The following is an 18,878-nucleotide window of genomic DNA, read 5'->3' as shown; positions in this document are numbered from 1 at the left end:
ACAGTGAAGCATGGTGGTGGCAGCATCATGCTGTGGGGATGTTTTTCAGCGGCAGTAACTGGGAGACTAGTCAGGTTAAAGGGAAAGATGACTGCAGCAATGTACAGAGACATCCTGGATGAAAACCTGCTCCAGAGCGCTCTTGACCTCAGACTGGGGCGAATATTCATCTTTCAGCAGGACAACAACCCTAAGCACACAGCCAAGATATCAAAGAAGTGGCTTCAGGACAACTCTGTGAATGCCCTTAAGTGACCCAGCCAGAGCCCAGACTTGAATCTGATTGAACATCTCTGGAGAGATCTTAAAATGGCTGTGTACGGACACTTCCCATCCAACCTGATGGAGCTTGAGAGGTGCTGCAAAGAGGAATGGGCCAAACTGGCCAAGGATAGGTGTGCCAAGCTGGTGGCATCATATTCAAAAAAGACTTGAGGCTGTAATTGCTGCCAAAGGTGCATCGACAAAGTATTGAGCAAAGGCTGTGAATACTTATGTACATGGGATTTCTCAGTTTTTTTTATTTTTAATAAATTTGCAAAAACCTCAAGTAAACCTTTTTCACGTTGTCATTATGGGGTGTTGTGTGTAGAATTCTGAGGAAAAAAATGAATTTAATCCATTTTGGAATAAGGCTGTAAACATAACAAAATGTGGAAAGAATGATGCGCTTTGAATACTTTCCGGATGCACTGTATCCGAACAAAAATATATACCTAAAGAATAGAATGACAAACGCTACTTGGAAATCAGAAGAGTATTACACAGAATGTCAAGACGTTGTAATCCAAACTAAGGTGGCAGCTCGATCGGGACAGGGCGCAGGACGCGACTCCGGACGGGGCGTAGTGCTCTGTGCTGATCGCGCAGGTGTTCAACCAACAGTCCGCTTTTTCATAAGCAAGGCTCGCTTTACACTTCACTTAAGGGCGTTGCCAAATTGTGCTGCACGAGCCTGACAGATGAACCCTCGTCTCTTATCTCACGTTTGCTCCAGGTAGCCGACCCATCTCGGCAAGCCTGGAGTTCCCCTTTTCAATTCCGCTGAGTGCCGCGTTAGCAAAAGCCGCTCAAAGGAGGTGAAGAAGGTGCGTGAAGTACGAGCCGCGGGACAGCCGAGGCCCGACATACAAACAGGAAGTGCCGCTCCATGTCACACCGTGGGGGCCGCGAGTCCCAAAATTAGACTAACAGCGCTAAACTTGCTGCAAATCACTTCACTTTGTCACCACCGTGGTCTGTAAAAGAGCGTCACTGCCACGAAAAACACAAAGCGCCACAAGCAACTTAGAACTCTTCCCCGGTCCGGTTTGTTAGCTACAGAAGATACCGTGCAGTGTTCCTGAACATAAAACCAGACCTTGCTCTGCAAAGTACGATCAAGAAACAGACATGCATACGAGCTCCGAATACGTCTGACACAGGGAAAACTTAAAAACAAGAGGAAAAACCAAACCCTACCTTCTCCTCATCCGAGAGCGGCTCCTCAAAGTCAGCCATCTTGGCTCACGTAAACCAACCCCACTCCGCGGTGCATCATGGTCGGAAGGAATACATGACCAGGCGCGCGCTTCTCTCTGCGCGCAAAGGGGCGTGGCGTGACGTTCCGAGAATCAGTTGTAATTAGAAGTGGAGTCAGTGAGCCGCTAGGCGGCGAGAAGCCGGCGGTATTTCTCCAGTCCCGATCGTCCACGCTGAATTGCCAGATACCTGGAGTTGACTTTAAAGGACAGTCGTCATTTCTTCTATCTCGGCAATATAGGTGGAAATGGTCCCAATGCCATTTAATTTTACGTTAGATTAACTGAGTTATGTTATCCTGGGTTCATCTTTATGGTCATGAAGAAGATCGCCCAACTAAGAATATGCAGGGTGAGCCAAAAAGAAGTACCACGTTTCAAACGTTTATTCTACAAAAACACTACCAGATAAAAAACATTTCATTACGACACAACAAAGGGTGTACAAAATTGATTTTTTTCCACTGTGTTTTAAAAGTGATGTCTTCAAGGTTCTTTGTCAATTTCTGAATGCTTGCATGACTCGTTGGGCCATCTCATGGCGAATAGCGTCCTTGAGAGCTCCAAAGTTTTGAGGTCGGTGTGTATATACCTTCGAATTGAGGTAGCCCCACAAGAAGAAATTGCACGGAGCAGGGCCGTTCTTAGCAGTTTGGGGGCCCTACGCGGTTCAGAAATGTGCAGGCCCCAGATGTGCAGCCCCCATCCCCGCCCGTAGCTCAGGAAGGTGTTCTAATAAAACATCCGGAAAGGGCCTTAGGGCGGCATGGTGGCGCGGTGGGTAGCGCTGCTGCCTCGCAGTTGGGAGACCTGGGGACCTGGGTTCGATTCCCGTGTCCTCCCTGTGTGGAGTTTGCATGTTCTCCCCGTGTCTGCGTGGGTTTCCTCCGGGCGCTCCGGTTTCCTCCCAAAGACATGCAGGTTAGGTGGATTGGCGATTCTAAATTGGCCGTAGTGTGTGCTTGGTGTGTGGGTGTGTTTGTGTGTGTCCTGCGGTGGGTTGGCACCCTGCCCGGGATTGGTTCCTGCCTTGTGCCCTGTGTTGGCTGGGATTGGCTCCAGCAGACCCCCGTGACCCTGTGTTCGGATTCAGCGGGTTGGAAAATGGATGGATGGATGAAAGGGCCTTAGATGACCAGTAGGCCTACATGTATATTTGTGTGTATACAGAGTGGTAAAATATTGATTTTGTTCTGGATCTGGTAAAGGCCGGTAATATAGGGATATTTCATGATTTTATGGGGATCTCTCTGAATGAATCCGAAATGAATCTCTAAAATTAATGTTTGCTATAGTGCATTTGGTTATGACGGCGTGACAATATTATTAGGGATTTAGGTGAAGATTGCAATTTGGATAATAAATTACCATTGTTAAAAAGACTTAAGAGATGCACTGAACTGAATTTCCTGGGACTGGGACAGATGGCTGCAGTGCCAGGGGCCCCATGCCCACAGCCCGACAACAAAAAAAAAAAAAATTGTAAGTCAGGGCTGGGCCGGGGCCCTACGCGGATGTGTAGTTCGCATATGCCTAAGAACGTCCCTGCACGGAGTGAGATCAAGCGAATGTGAAAGCCACCTGACATCGCCGCGTGGGGAGATCAGCTTCCCTGGAAACATCTCCCGAAAAACTTGTATGGCTGTCCGTGCCGTATGAGCTGTTGCTCAACCTGTTGAAACCAGCCATCCACCACATCAGTTTCTTCCAGTTGGGGCCACAAAACATTCTCTAGCATTTCAATGTAACGTTCTGAAGTGACAGTGACCGTTACTCCCCGCTCCTCAAAAAAAGTAAGGACCTACAATGCCAAATTCTGCAACATTGCACCAAACTGTAACACGCTCACTGTGCGGGGGGTTTCTGATGAAATTCACGAGGGTTGGCTTCAGCCCAATAGTGAAGGATTTGCTTATTTACAGAACCATTCAAATGGAAATGTGCCTCGTCGCTGCACATGACGATGGCATCTTGATGAACGGTTTGCAGAATGTTTGCGCACAACGACTCTCCCAGTCTCTCTCAGTGAGTTCCTGCACTGCCATCATTTTGTGTGGATGTAAATTAAGGTCCTCGTGCAAAATCCTCATCAAAGACGTGTTGGAAATGCCTAAGGCAGAAGCAGGTTTGCAGGTTGAACATCTAAGAGACTGCAAAATTGATGCCCTTACAGCTTGGATGTTTTCATGTGTTCATACAGTCCGAGGACAGCCTGGAGATATGCTGCTCACTGTTGTACCCGTCTGCCTAAATTTAGCCACCCAGTGAAGAATTGTTTTCCAATTTAGGACATCACCATTAGGAGGAATGCTGAAGTGCGTTCGGAAGGCGCGTTGCGTAGTGATGGATTTGTTGTTTTTGAAGAACGCTTTGACAATGAAAGCACAGTGCGCACCAGAGCAAGACATGTTGCAGACTGCAAACTACAAGGGATTGTCTATCAAAGGACCCCTTAACTCAACTCATTCAGCTGCCTCTACCTCGTTCAATGACCTTGAGCAATGTGGTACTTCATTTTGGCTCACCCTGTACAAGGAAGAATCAAAAATGAAAGGCAACTTTCCCTTTAATACTGGTAACTGAGCAGATAGATGAACATAACAGTTCATACCTCAAGTTCCTGAGCATGGGAAAGGCGCTATATAAATAAAAGTATTATTATCACTTCTCCACATAGTCTCCATGACATGACAAAGCTGGAGCAAAAGTTGCAGAATAACAGCATGAAGGAAGTGTGGGATGGGATGAAGATCATCACTGGCTGCAGCTCAAAGTGGGGTGCCTCCATCGAGAGAGACAGGGAGAAAGCAAACCTGATGAACAACTTTTTTTAGCAGGTTTGACCACCCTAACCCACTCTCACTCTCACATCGGAGAACTGCGCCCTTCACCCATCCTTCTGCTGATGCCAACATAGGAGAGAGTTTCCCCCCACCCACAATTACAGCAGCCCAGGTGAACAGAGAACTGAGGAGACTTCGTGCCAGCAAAGCAGTGGGTCCAGATGGAGTATCGCCACGACTGCTGAAGGCCTGTGCGTTGGAGCTGGGGAGTCCTCTACAGTGCATCTTCAACCTGAGCCTGGAACAGGGGAGAGTCCCGAGGCTTTGGAAAACATCTTGCATCATCCCAGTCCCAAAGGTATCACGTCCTAGTGAGCTGAATTAATTCATGCCTGTCGCCCTGACGTCACATGTGATGAAGACCATGGAGTGGCTGCTGCTTCACCACCTGAGGCCACAGGTCCGCCACGCCCTCGACCTTCTGCAGTTCGCATACCAGGAGAAGGTGGGAGCGGAGGATGCCATCATCTATATGCTACACCGATCCCTGTCCCATTTGGATAAAGGCAGTGGTGCTGTAAGAATTATGTTTCTGGACTTCTCTAGCTCCTTCAACACAATCCAACCTCTGCTCCTTAGGGACAAGCTGACAGAGATGGGAGTAGATTCATACCTAGTGGCATGGATCGTGAACTATCTTACAGACAGACTTCAGTATGTGCGTGTTGGGAACTGCAGGTCTGACATTGTGGTCAGCAGCACAGGAGCACCGCAGGGGACTGTACTTTCTCCGGTCCTGTTCAGCCTATACATACTATACAACTTCCAAAACAACTTGGAGTCCTGCCACGTGCAAAAGTTCGCTGATGACACTGCTATCGTGGGCTGCATCAGGAGTGGGCAGGAGGAGGAGTATAGGAACCTAATCAAGGACTTTGTTAAATAGATAGATAGATAGATAGATAGATAGATAGATAGATAGATAGATAGATAGATAGATAGATAGATAGATAGATAGATAGATAGATAGATAGATAGATAGATAGATAGATAGATAGATAGATAGATAGATACTTTATTAATCCCAGGGGGAAATTCACAAATGGTGCGACTCAAACCACCTACACCTGAACACCAGCAAAACCAAGGAGCTGGTGGTGGATTTTAGGAGACTTTAAATGAGGAAAACGTAAAATTTTATAAGAACTGAGAGCGCAGGAACTGTGTCTGACAAAAGCACCTAGATCCATGAGAGATGAGAGGACTGTAGGCATGTTTGAATATGGCTGACAGGAGGGCGGGACTTGACAAAATGTCATGGCAAAAGTCTTGTCTCGCGGGACTTGAAAAAAATCTCTTGAAAAAAGTCTTGTCTCGTCTCATCTCAGGATTTTTATGGGTTCCAGTCAGGAAGGGACTAGTCCAAAATGGCGGATAATGGAAGTGGTGTCAGTGGTGGAACGGATCTTCCATTAATCTTCCATTCTCCAGAGGGAAGAAGAGACATGGCATTAGAACACAGTGCCAGCTCCTTGGTTCGGTGGGTAAATATTATCACCAGAGGCCTTAAGCTGTCTTCCATGCACATGTGCGTGACACTGTAGCAGTCATTTAAAAAGATACACAAGAGTGTGCTTAGAATAGGATTAAAGAGTCCAGAGCTTAAACATTTAATAAAGAATCTGTTTAAATAAAGTGAAAAGTCGCAGGTTTTCAATGACTGGCTGTTTACTCAGGTGTCCTTATTGCTGGCAGGTTAAAATCAGTGTTAGCTTAAACAGTTCACATGTAAGTCCTGTTGGATGTTGGACTTGTTAGATGATGGCTTGGAGGAGCCAGTTGTCTATGAGGGCTACATCTGCAGAAGATGCCAAGTGATCCAGCACCTCGAGCTCAGGGTCACTGAACTGGAGAAGGAGTTGGCTGACCTGAGTTGTAATAGAGCAGCGGTTCTCAAACTGTGGGGCACGCCCGAATTAACAAAAAAGGGAGATCGAAGATGTGAAAAAAAGAAAACAAGAATCAAAAATATGAAAAATACATCTATTGAAACCAAAACAAATGAACTTACACTACATTCTGATACTAGAACAATAAATATAGAGATGGATAAATGTTGATAAAAGTTAAGTAGGTATAATAAAATATGCATCTACTAGCCGACGCCCGCTGTAGCATACGGCGGTGTAAGAATACAAACGGAAAACAGTGAGAAACGAATTCAGAAATCAAGAAGAAATAAATACTTCTTGAGAGACGCAGTTGTGAAATCAGGCTTTCAGAATTTATGTACTATGGCCATGGCATCCTGATAGTTTTGTTGCATGTATCTTGGACTTCCTGGAAATGTGGATGGTAATTTGATCATTTTGCCTACACGTACGTTGTTATTTTCAGCATTTGCTTGCAGTGCGTCTGATAGTCCTTTGTATTGTTTCATGCGCAGATCTTGTTGATGTAATCTGAGATAGTTGAGACGCGCGCCCTCTGTTTTAACATACGCATCCACGACGTACTGTTGGAATAGTTTGCCGCTGGAGTGCAAAATACTAAATGTATTCCTCATTGCTAATCTGTACACGTAAAATTGGCATAGAGTAAGCCTTATTCGCTTGGCGGTTCTTTTATCAGGAACATGTTGTAAATCTTTGTGCCAGCCAATGTCTCCGTAAGGGAATAAAAGTGGGTAAACCATAGGATCGCAATTCATATTGCCCAAGGGTTTTGTTCTCTGTAGTTAATAAACTACTCGAACCCGCATCTGGCCCAACTACCTCTTCTACTGAAGTCTGTGAGGAATTCCTCCACTTTTTCCGTAACAAAATTAATGATCTAAATAATTCAACTGACATAAATATATCATCTGTTTATATCTCTCCCTGTTTTCCCACTCCATCCAGCTCCTTCTCTAAGTTCTCACCAGTCACATCTGCGTTTGTTAATGACCTGCTTTGTAAGATGAGGCCGACTACTTGTGTACTGGACTCCATCCCCACCACACTACTTAAATCCTTCCTTCATGCCATAATCCCGACTGTTACAACAATAATAAACTCATCCCTTGACACTGGCTCTGTGCTGCTCACTTTTAAAATTGCTTCTGTAACCCCAATGTTAAAGTCTGGCCTTGATGCTGACAATCTTAACAATTTCCGGCCTATTTCCCACTTACCTTTCCTGTCAAAAGTTCTTGAGCGTGTTGTAGCTTCCCAACTCACCAATTACCTAACCTCTAATAATTTGATGGAACCCTTTCAGTCTGTTTCAGGGCGCGGCACAGCTGTGAAACTGCTCTGCTACGGGTAACCAATGATTTGCTTATGGCAGCAGACTCTGGACAAACCAGCATATTAATTCTGTTAGACCTCAGTGCAGCATTTGACACTCTGGTCAGACATGACATCCTACTGTCCAGAATGGAGAACATGCTGGGTATCTCTGGCACTGCCCTCCAGTGGTTCAAGTCCTATCTGACTGATAGGCAAGAGTTTGTTAGTCTTGGCAACAGCAGATCCAGCTCAGCGCCAGTCACACAAGGAGTCCCTCAAGGCTCTGTCCTCGGTCCTCTGCTTTTCAGTATTTATATGCTTCCCCTTGGCCATATTATCCGTAGCTATGGACTGGGTTATCATTTTTATGCAGATGATACTCAACTCTACTTCAATGTTAAAAGTGGAACTTCATCAGAGCTTTCTCAGCTCACAACCTGCCTTAGTGAAATTAAAACCCGGATGGAGCAGAACTCTTTAAAATTAAATTGCAATAAAACTGAACTCCTGCAAATTGGGACTAAAATGCAACTTAATAAAATGAGCTCCTTCCCAGTCCATCTTGGCAGTGATCTCATCAGACCTGCCTCTACTGTAAAAAATCTTGGTGTCACTTTTGATTCCTCCCTCTCTTATTCTGCCCACATAAATCACATTAACAAACTTTCTTACTTTCACCTCCGTAACATATCCCGTATTCGCTCCTTCCTCTCCTTCTCTGATGCTGAGAAACTTGTCCCTGCTTTTATCACATCCCGCATCGATTATTGTAATTCCCTACTGGCAGGTGCCCCTTCTAATCTTATATCACAGCTCCAGCTTATTCAAAACTCAGCTGCAAGAGTCCTGACACGAACCAGCAGCAGCGAGCACATCACACCCATCCTGCTTCACTGGCTCCCCGTGTCCTACAGAATCGAATATAAAATCCTACTAATAACCTAAAAAGCCTTAAATAACCTCGCGTCAAACTACATCAGTGACCTTCTCCATCACTATGTGCCTGCCCGCCCACTAAGGTCCTCTGATTCTGGTAATCTTGTTGTGCCCCACACTAATCTACACTCCATGGGTGACAGCAGGGCCTTCAGCTGTATAGCGCCCAGACTCTGGAATGACCTACCGAAATTAATCAGGTCAGCTGACTCCATGAATTCTTTTAAAAAACAACTCAGAACTCATCTGTTCAGGAAGGCTTTTAGCTCTATTTGACTTTATTACCCTTCTCTCAGTTTACTTCTCTGTCAAGATGCTCATGTAACCTGTGTGTGTGTGCGACCATCAATTATGTTGTCTGTTTCTTTTTTTTTCAGAATTTACTGTCTTAATCTTCTTTATTTATTTATCTGGTTTGTACAATGCTATATACTGTATACGCTGGCGTTCTTTATTATATTCTGTAAGTGCCTTGAGCATGGGAAAGGCGCTATATAAATAAAATGTATTATTATTATTATTATTATATTGAGCGTGGAAATCTGTTTACAGGAGTTGTGTATGGGATAGATGCAAATGTCCCTTTCGGCAGGTGGTTTGCCATCTTCTCCGATGAAAATCGCTGCAACATCGGTGTGACATGTCGGGGCATTGTATCATCGTAAATCCTGCTTAAGGGTTTCCTTGAAAACCATTCGTACAGATGCTGTTGGATTGGACTGAGCGATTTCATGCATGTGTTTGTATGATTTAGCGAAGGGGTTGATGGTTCTGAGCATGGAATTTAGCTGGAGAAGTACATTTTCGCTGCATGCAGAGTTTGCTTTATTTTGTAAGCGTACTTCAGTAGCTTGCGCTGTGTCAAAAACATACAACTGTCCATATCCTGGAGAGGTAGAAGGATTAGCGTATAGTGGAGAGATTTGGTGATAAATTTGCCCGTGTATTTTAAAACAGTATGGTCCGTGGCCAGGAGGTTGAGTTATCTGTGCACCCATGGAAGCAAACGCTAGAGAAGAGATGCATTCTCGAATGTGTTCATGATAATTTTTAGCTTCTGATGTTTGCTGTGTAAGAAGCTGTTGTAAAGAACCGCAGGCACCATGGGGAAGGGTTTGGAAGAGGACGAATAGGAATCGAGAAATGCCTTGTCAGCTGCGTGTGGGCGAGACCGGTTTTGAAGAGGAAGCAGGATGAACCAGAAGAGAAATATATATAAGAGATGATATATCATTAATTAAAAAAGAACAAATTGGTATTAGTGGGCTCCTTTCAAAAAAAACATTAGAAGGGCGCGATTAAAACTGTTATGAAAATTCGGGTCGCAAATACTTAAAGGTTGAGAGACACTGTAATAGAGAATTGGCAGACCTGGCCCAGGTGTCCTTTAGAGAGATAGTGTGCACCCCCAAGGTGTTGCGGGAGGAGATTCCGGACCAGACAAGTAGAAATAGGTAGGTCACGGTCGCAAGGCGTAAGGTAAAGGGTGCACACTGTCCTGGGGCATCAACCCCAGAAATAGAAGAGTCAAACCGTTATCACGTCCTTACGGAGCTGGACAGTGTCTCTAACGATTCTGAAGTGGTAGGCAGGAATGAGGAGCCCCAATGGGCTACCTCAAAACCAGTTCCCAGAAAGAGAGAGGTAGTGGTAATTGGGGACAGAGAGTCTCGCACGATGTGTTGCCCTCTGAGTGCACAGGTGGAGAACCTCCCTGGAAGGGTGGATAGGCTCTTGGCCAGAGCTGGGGTGGATCCAGTTGTCATTGTCCATGTTGGAACAAATGACATAAATAAGGGTAATCTGTCAGTTCTGCAATCCAAATTCAAAGATTTAGATGCCAGGCTGAGGAGCAGAACAGACAAGCTACAGAGACAAGCTCTGAACTTCTGCCTGTGCCACGCGCCAGTCCAGGAAAAGACATGGCTCAAATCTTGGTGCAGGGTAGAAAGGTATAGGTTTATGGGGCATTGGGACTCCTTTTGGAACAGATGGGACCTGTTCCGTCATGATGGGTTACATCTGAACTGGAGGGGCACCAATGTATTGGGAAGGCGTATGAGTAGGCTAGTCGAGGATTGTTTAAACTAGGGAATGGCGGGGCAGGGAGTTTAGGACAGGCCAGGTTTAGATCGATACATGGAGGAACAAACAATGGTGTAGAAATAAAAATGCATAGCAATGTAAATTCTAAGCAAACATTTAAATGTAGAAGGAGTAACACATTAAAAATAGCTTGCCTTAATGCTAGAAGTATCAAAAATAAGGTAAGTGAGTTGGAGTTGTATGTAGCAGAAAATAATTATGATATTATAGCAATTACGGAAACATGGCTAAATAACGAAGATGGGGATGAGTGTAACATAGAGGGATACAAATTTATAGGAAGGACAGACAGAACAGAAAAAGAGGTGGGATTGCTGTTTATGCCAAACAGGATTTAAATGTAAGTCCTCTTCAGTTGGATGATGAGCCCCATCTTAGTGAGGACGTGTGGCTTCGCCTGGAAAATATTAGGGAAAGAGGTCTTATTTTAGGAGTGTGTTATAGACCACCCAATTCAGACAATACTTTCAACACACTTCTTTTTAGTAATGAAAAGGCAGGTTTACAAGGAGATATTATGTTCATGGGGGGCTTTAATTATCCAAATATTAAATGGGATTACCTTGCAGATGGAGAAGCACAAGAGCAGGAGTCTTTAGACAAGTCAGGAACTTGTCAGTCAGTGTGATCTACTGTTAAATACAACCCTGGCACAACAAAACTGGAGCAGGAACAGCCTGGCAGAAAAGAGAAGTGAAAGGGTTATAAATAAACTAACAGAAATAACCAGAGATACTTGGGGCACGTTTGGGCAGAAGCAGCATTATGAATTCTGTTCTTTTTTATTTTCTTATTGTGCTTTAGTTTCACCTTGTAAACAAGATGTAATGTGTCAATAAGTTTTATTTTAACTCAGACTTAATGACTAAATGGACAGAGCTGTTTTGGGTTTTATTTTGGTACCTATGTTACTTTTTGAATGGATCACTTTTAGGAAAGATAAGGATACAGAGGCTTTAAATTAAGGCCTAACTGGATTAGTAATTCTTGTGGATCTCAGTTCAGGAGAAGGCCGATGTGTTGGTCAAATACGCAATTCGTTAGAACAGTCACTAAAAATGAAAACCCTAACCAAAGTGTAAAGAATTATTCCTAAATTGCTTGTGTGTTCAATTGAGTGATAGATAGATAGATAGATAGATAGATAGATAGATAGATAGATAGATAGATAGATAGATAGATAGATAGATAGATAGATAGATAGATAGATATTTGGACAGAGACAACTTTTTTCTAATTTTGGCTCTGTACATTACCACAATGAATTTTAAATGAAACAACTCCGATGCAGTTGAAGTGCAGATTTTCAGCTTTAATTCAGTGTGGTGAACAAAACGATTGCAGAAAAATGTGAGGCAACTAAAGCATTTTTTCAACACAATCCCTTCATTTCAGGGGCTCAAAAGTAATTGGACAAATTACATAACTGGAAATCAAATGTTCATTTCTAATCCTTGGTTGAAAACCCTTTGCTGGCAATGACAGCCTGAAGTCTTGAACTCCTGGACATCACCAGATGTTGGGTTTCCTCCTTTTTAATGCTCTGCCAGGCCTTTACTGCAGCGGCTTTCAGTTGCTGTTTGTTTGTGGGCCTTTCTGTCTGAAGTTTAGTCTTCAACAAGTGAAATGCCTGCTCAGTTGGGTTAAGATTAGGTGACTGACTTGGCCATTCAAGAATTTTCCACGTCTTTGCTTTAATAAACTCCTGGGTTGCTTTGGCTGTATGTTTTGGGTCATTGTCCATCTGTATCATGAATCAATTTGACTGCTGTATTTAGCTGGATTTGAGCAGACAGTATGTCTCTGAACACCTCAGAATTCATTCAGCTGCTTCTGTCCTGTGTCACATCATAAATAGACACTAGTGTCCCAGTGCCACTGGCAGCCATGCACGCCCAAGCCATCACACTGCCTCCACCGTGTTTTACAGATGATGTGGTATGCTTTGGATAATGAGCTGTTCTACGCCTTCTCCATATTTTTTTCTTGCCATCATTCTGGTAGAGGTTGATCTTGGTTTCATCTGTCCAAAGAATGTTTTTCCAGAACTGTGCTGGCTTTTTTAGATGTTCGTTAGCAAAGTCCAATCTAGCCTTTCTATTCTTGAGGCTTATGAGTGGCTTGCACCTTGCAGTGCACCCTCTGTATTTACTTTCATGCAGTCTTCTCTTTATGGTAGACTTGGATATCGATACGCCTACCCCCTGGAGAGTGTTGTTCACTTGGTTGGCTGTTGTGAAGGGGTTTCTCTTCACCATGGAAATGATTCTGCGATCATCCACCACTGTTGTCTTCCGTGGACGTCCAGGTCTTTTTGCGTTGCTGAGTTCACCAGTGCTTGCTTTCTTTCTCAGGATGTACCAAACTGTAGATTTTGCCACTCGTAATATTGGAGCAATTTCTCAGATGGGTTTTTTACTGTTTTCGCAGGTTAAGGAGCTTCTTTCACCTGCATGGAGAACTCCTTTGACCGCATGTTGTGTGTTCACAGCAAAATCTTCCACATGCAAGCACCACACCTCAAATCAACTTCAGGCCTTTTATCTGATTAATTGATAAGGACATAACGACGGACTTGACCACACCTGACCATGAAATAGCCTTTGAGTCAATTGTCCAATTACTTTTGAGCCTCTGAAATGAAGGGATTGTGTTCAAAAAATGCTTTAGTTGCCTCACATTTTTATGCAATCGTTTTGTTCACCCCACTGAATTAAAGCTGAAAGTCTGCACTTCAACTGCATCGGAGTTGTTTCATTTCAAATTCATTGTGGTGATGTACAGAACCAAAATTAGAAAAAAGTTGTCTCTGTCCATATTTATGGACCTAACTGTAGATAAGAAAGACACTATATAATAGATAGATAGATAGATAGATAGATAGATAGATAGATAGATAGATAGATAGATAGATAGATAGATAGATAGATAGATAGATAGATAGATTATATTGGCAAGAGTATTGGGGACCCCCCTCTCCAAATCATTGAATTCAGGTGTTCCAGTCACTTCCATGGCAACAGGTGTATAACATCGAGTACCTCGGCATGCAGACGGCTTCTACAAACATCTGTGACAGAGTGGGTCGCTCTCAGGAGCTCAGTGAATTCAAGCCTGGTACCATGAGAGAGAGGATGCCACCTGTGCAGTAAGTCAATTTGTGACATTTCCTCGCTACTCATTATTCCACGGTCAGCTGTCAGTGGTATTATAACAAACTGGAAGCAATTGGGGACAACAGCAACTCAGCCACGGAGTGATAGGCCATGTCACATTACAGAGCGGGGACAACGCATGCTGAGGTGGGCAGAAGTCACCAACTTTCTGCAGCGTCAATAGCTATAGACCTCTAAAAGCTCAAGAGCAGTGCAGCGTAGAGAGAGAGCTTCATGGAATGGGTCTCCATGGCCGAGCAGCTGCAGCCAAGCCTGACATCACCAAGTGCAATGCAAAGCGTCAGATGCAGTGGTGTAAAGCCCGCCACCCGCCACTTGGACTCTGGAGCAGTGCAGACATGTCCTCTGGAGTGACGAATCACGCAATCCGATGGACGAGTCTGGCCAACTGCATTGTGCCAATTGTAAAGTTTGGTGGAGGGAGGATTATGGTGTGGGGTTGAACTTGGCCCCTTATTTCCAGTGAAAGGAACTCTTAATGCTGCAGCGTACAAAGCAATTTTGGAGAATTTCATACTCCCAACTTTGTGGGACCAGTTTGGGGACAGCAACATGACTGGGCATACACACTAGTGAACAAAGAAAGGTCTATAATGAAATGGAGAAGCGAGTTTGGTGTGGAGGAACTTGACTGGCCTGCACAGAGAGAGCCCTGACCGACATCAACCCGAAAGAACACCTTTAGGATGAATTAGAGTGGAGACTGCGAGTGAGCCAGGCCTTCTCATCCAACATCAGTGCCTGACCTCATAATTGCTCTCCTGGTCAGACATTCCCATCAACACACACCTACACCTTGTGGAAAGCCTTCCCAGAAGAGTTGAAGCTGTTAGAGTTGCACAGGGTGGGCCAACTCCATATTAAAGCCTATAGGATGTCATTAAAGTTCATTTGTGTGTAAAGGCAGGCTTTTTGACAGATACTATATAATAGAGAAATTGATAAAAGACATTATGACAGGGACGCTGCGCTGTAAAAATGGTGCTGCCTTCAGATGAGATGTAAAAGGAAGGTTCTGACACTCTTTGGTCATTACTATATGAGTGAGGCACACCGACCGAGACCGAGCATGGGAAACAATTACCCACAATCCTGCAGAGAGAGAGAGAGAGAGAGAAGAACCACCATCGGCTCAGTTGGGATCACATGACTCTTGGCAGACAAAGCGTAGACGTACTACTCGTAGTGCAAGACCAGACTCATTTATCAAAGTTAAAATTTATTAAACATTTTTGCTCGTCTTGCAGAACACTCGCAGACCAAGTTCCTCACAATCGGTTTTACTGCATTATTATACCCGCCTCTCAACTCTCTACGTTATGCTGGACCTCTCTGGCTTGTTGTTCAGCTGAGGACTCGTTGAACAATGCGGGCCGTGCTGAGGACTGCGATTTTACAGATCTCTTTTCACGCTGACTCTTCATGGGAGTTTGTCTAGCTCCTCTTAGAAAACAGTCTTGATGGTTCCCAGTGCACCTACGACTACTGTGGTGTTCCACAGGGCCACTGCTATTTTTAATATATATAAATGATTTAGATAGGAATATAAGGAACAAGCTGGTTAAGTTTGCAGATGATACCAAGATAGGTGAATTATCAGATAATTTGGAATCCATTATATCATCACAGAAGGACTTGGACAGCAGACCTGCTTGAGCGGATTTGTGGCAGATGAAATTTAATGTCAGTAAATGTAAAGAATTACACAAAGGAAGTAAAAATGTGAGATTTGAATACACAATGGGCGGGTGGAAAATCGAGAGTCCACTTTATGAGAAGGATTTAGGAGTCGTAGTGGACTCTAAGCTATCGACTTCCCGACTGTGTTCATAAGCCATTAAGAAGACTAACAGAATGTCAGGTTATATAGCGCCTTGATGTGTGGAGCACAAGTCACAGGAGGTTCTCCTCAGTCTTTATAACACACTGGTGAGGCCTCATCTTTAGTACTGGGTGCAGTTTTGGTCTCCAGGCTACAAAAAGGACATAGCAGCACAAGAAAATGTCCAGAGAAGAGCGACTGGGCTGATTCAGGGCTACAGGGGTTGAATTATGAGGAAAGATTAAAAGAGCTGAGTCTTTACAGTTTAAATCTTTGAGGACGGATGTCAACTTTTGTTGAAAAATTCAGGGGTAGAGAACGGTAATCTGCTGTGAACGGTGACAAAACTCACTGTTATGTTTTAGTTTGACTGTCTTTGCTAGTAGGAAAGATGGTTTGATTGATTTGACCTCGGTTACTGGCACACACATGAGAAGCGAAGAGCAAACAACCTCTGGGGCCACCATCTGGAGAGAGACCAACGCGAACGCGCAAAGCAACATACTCTGTGGATGACATTTTGCATTTTGTCTTTGAATCGGAATCTGACTTGCCAGATTCTGATTTTGGTGCAACTGATCTGTTGATGGAGATCAAAAACGAAAGTGAAGTACCGGCATCAGCTGATTTGTCCCCAGTTGATTGTGGTGCTGAATGCACTCGCGCAGCTAATGCGCCTGGGAGAACCGCCACTTACGATGACAAGAGGGACAAACCAAGATTGTGTTGCACTGTGGCTGTCACCACCACGTGAAGACAGCTAGGCCGCCAGCCTGCCGCCCCGCACAGCCAGCAGAAACAGCGAACAGGCAGTTGATGGTACGGTCTGTGGGAATAGTCCTGTCCGACATGATGACACAGTCTCAGTGTCAACAACCATGTGTGGTATATGCTTGTGCTACTTGTCCATTGATGGAACACCCAGTTGTCGACATAATGCCCAGTGCAGGTACATACTGACCTTGTTGTGTTCTTTATTATTATTATTACTAGGGGGCTCTGCCCACTGCTTGCTTCGCTTGCCAACTCCCGTGCAGACACTACGCACTCATCATTTCCCGTATCTGGCAAAGAATCGTTCTGTGGATAAACACGAATGTCAACTCTGTGTTTCATATCTCCGACTTTTGAAACTATTATCACTGGCAATTCGTCACATGTGAGTTTATTATACAGGGTGTCCATAACGTCCGTGTGCAATTTAAAACTTTGTAAGTATATGTGATAGAAAGAATCTGTAAAAAGGATTAGAAAGAAGAAACATATTTTTTATTGTTCTTGTTCATTTTCAACATGTCCACCTTCATTAACTAATACAAAGAGTAATACGATTCTGTAGTTCTCGAAAAACATTTTCAAACTGATTTTCAGTAATACCACCAATCACATCAGTTATCCTCGCTTGCAAGTCTTCTAAAGATTGAGGTTTGGTTCAATAAACCTTCATTTTCATAGGTCCCCATATAAAGAAATCCAATGGAGTCAAATCCGGCGAACGTGGAGGCCAAGAAAATGGTCCACCTCTTCCAATCCATCTATTAGGGAATTTCTCACGTAGAAACTGTCTAACATGCAAAGCAAAGTGACAAGAAGCGCCACCTTGTTGAAACGCTGTATTCTCTATCAGTCCTACCAACAAAAAATTTCATTATGTGTATGCATAATGACAATAAAGAATTCCATCTATCTATCTATCTATCTATCTATCTATCTATCTATCTATCTATCTATCTATCTATCTATCTATCTATCTATCTATCTATCTATCTATCTATCTATCTATCTATCTATCTATCATATAGTGCCTTTCATATCTATCTATCTATCTATCTATCTATCTATCTATCTATCTATCTATCTATCTATCTATCTATCTATCTATCTATCTATCTATCTATCTATCTATCTATCTATCTATCTATCTATCTATCTATCTATCTATCTATCTTTGTGTATCGCGCCAATGTTTCTGAACCTCTTTACGACGTTCTACTTTGTCTTCTACTCTTTGTCTTTTATTTCCTGGACCTTGGACCTGTTAGGTTTTTAATTCATCCCTTGGCACAAAGTCTCGTCTCGCAGGACTTGAAATTATCTCTCTGAAAATGTCTCATCTCATCTCTGTGAAAACATCTCTGCACAGGTGGCATCTCTGTGAGATTTTTTAATATAATAGAGAGATGATTATTATTATTATTATATGATCAGATGTTTGCCCATTTTGAGTCAGTTCAATTCTGAGCTCCAGTCTGAAAGTTTTTTTGCCTTATTGTTGCCTTATTTCAATTAAATTGGGGTCACCAGTGGGGTTCCCCAACACACAAACACTTTTTTCTTGCTTTGGGGTCAGACTAGTTATAATTTGAAAGTTGAAGTCATCTACTATTAGGAACCTATCATCATTTGTTATTATTATTGATACTAAATCTGAAAGTCCATTGCTAAAAAGACGCAATGCAAACATAAACTTTGCCGTTGTTTTGCCTCCTCTTTCTAACAGCCACTACAGGTGCAGCCAGCATGCTGGCGATCTGTTCTGCTGCTCCACCATGTGGAAAATAACATTATAAATAGAAAGTCCGTAGTTATGTCATTGCGATAAAGGTATAAAACTGCTGATGCTTTGAAACACCTACATTTGTGGGCAGATGAATCATTTGGATGATGTGGAACCTGTAAGCTCTGCTAATGATGTGGACAATGAGGTGACTGAGGCCTACAATCCCCCCGGTTGCGGATACTGATAATGATAGCTCAGACAATCCCAGTCTGGCCATGCTGATCTTGCAGTACCATCCACTGACCCACCAACTCATGTTTGGGAACACATAGACAGTAATTATGAGCCTTCTGAGCACAAATAGTTGCCAGCTACCAAATGTGCTGTGTGTAACAAGAGCATTCTGTTTGCAGTACCTGTGCTTCTAAGCCTGGACTCCGCATGATGCCAGCCTTCATGCCATGCTTCCAGGACTCTCATTCAAATGCAGACTTCTAGTCTGGTTGCTGGTGAAAATAAAGCAATTAACAGTTTCTTTACATTGGATTACTTCCCATTTTCAAACTCACTGTCATTAATAAAATAATTGACCATTTCTTTTCAATTGAAATTACATTTCTTTACCTTTATATTATCATATATGCAGAGACCTACAGGCTGAGGCTAAGGATCTGTGCTGGTATCCAAAAGGTTGTTGGTTCGAATCCCCGTCACTGCTAAAAGAGATCCTACTCTGCTGGGCCATTGAGTAAGACCCTTAACCTGT

The 18,878-nt window shown here is 43.4% G+C and overlaps 1 protein-coding gene across 2 annotated transcripts in view; it reads right to left on the bottom strand.

Moving 5' to 3' along the window:
- Nucleotides 1–1,571, bottom strand: part of capza1b (capping actin protein of muscle Z-line subunit alpha 1b) — a 72,222-nt gene extending 70,651 nt beyond the window's left edge. For both annotated transcript variants that reach the window (XM_028796352.2, XM_028796353.2), the window contains exon 1: nt 1,462–1,571. In XM_028796352.2, the coding sequence (XP_028652185.1) occupies nt 1,462–1,500 (39 nt within the window). In that variant the 5' untranslated portion in view covers nt 1,501–1,571. The remainder of the gene's footprint in view (nt 1–1,461) is intronic.
- Between the last annotated feature and the right edge of the window lie 17,307 nt (nt 1,572–18,878).

This window comes from Erpetoichthys calabaricus, chromosome 3 (assembly GCF_900747795.2).
Source record: "Erpetoichthys calabaricus chromosome 3, fErpCal1.3, whole genome shotgun sequence".
Classification (NCBI taxonomy): Eukaryota; Metazoa; Chordata; class Cladistia; order Polypteriformes; family Polypteridae; genus Erpetoichthys; species Erpetoichthys calabaricus.
Note: the sequence above shows the minus strand (reverse complement) of the source record. Positions and strands in the feature narration are given on the sequence as shown.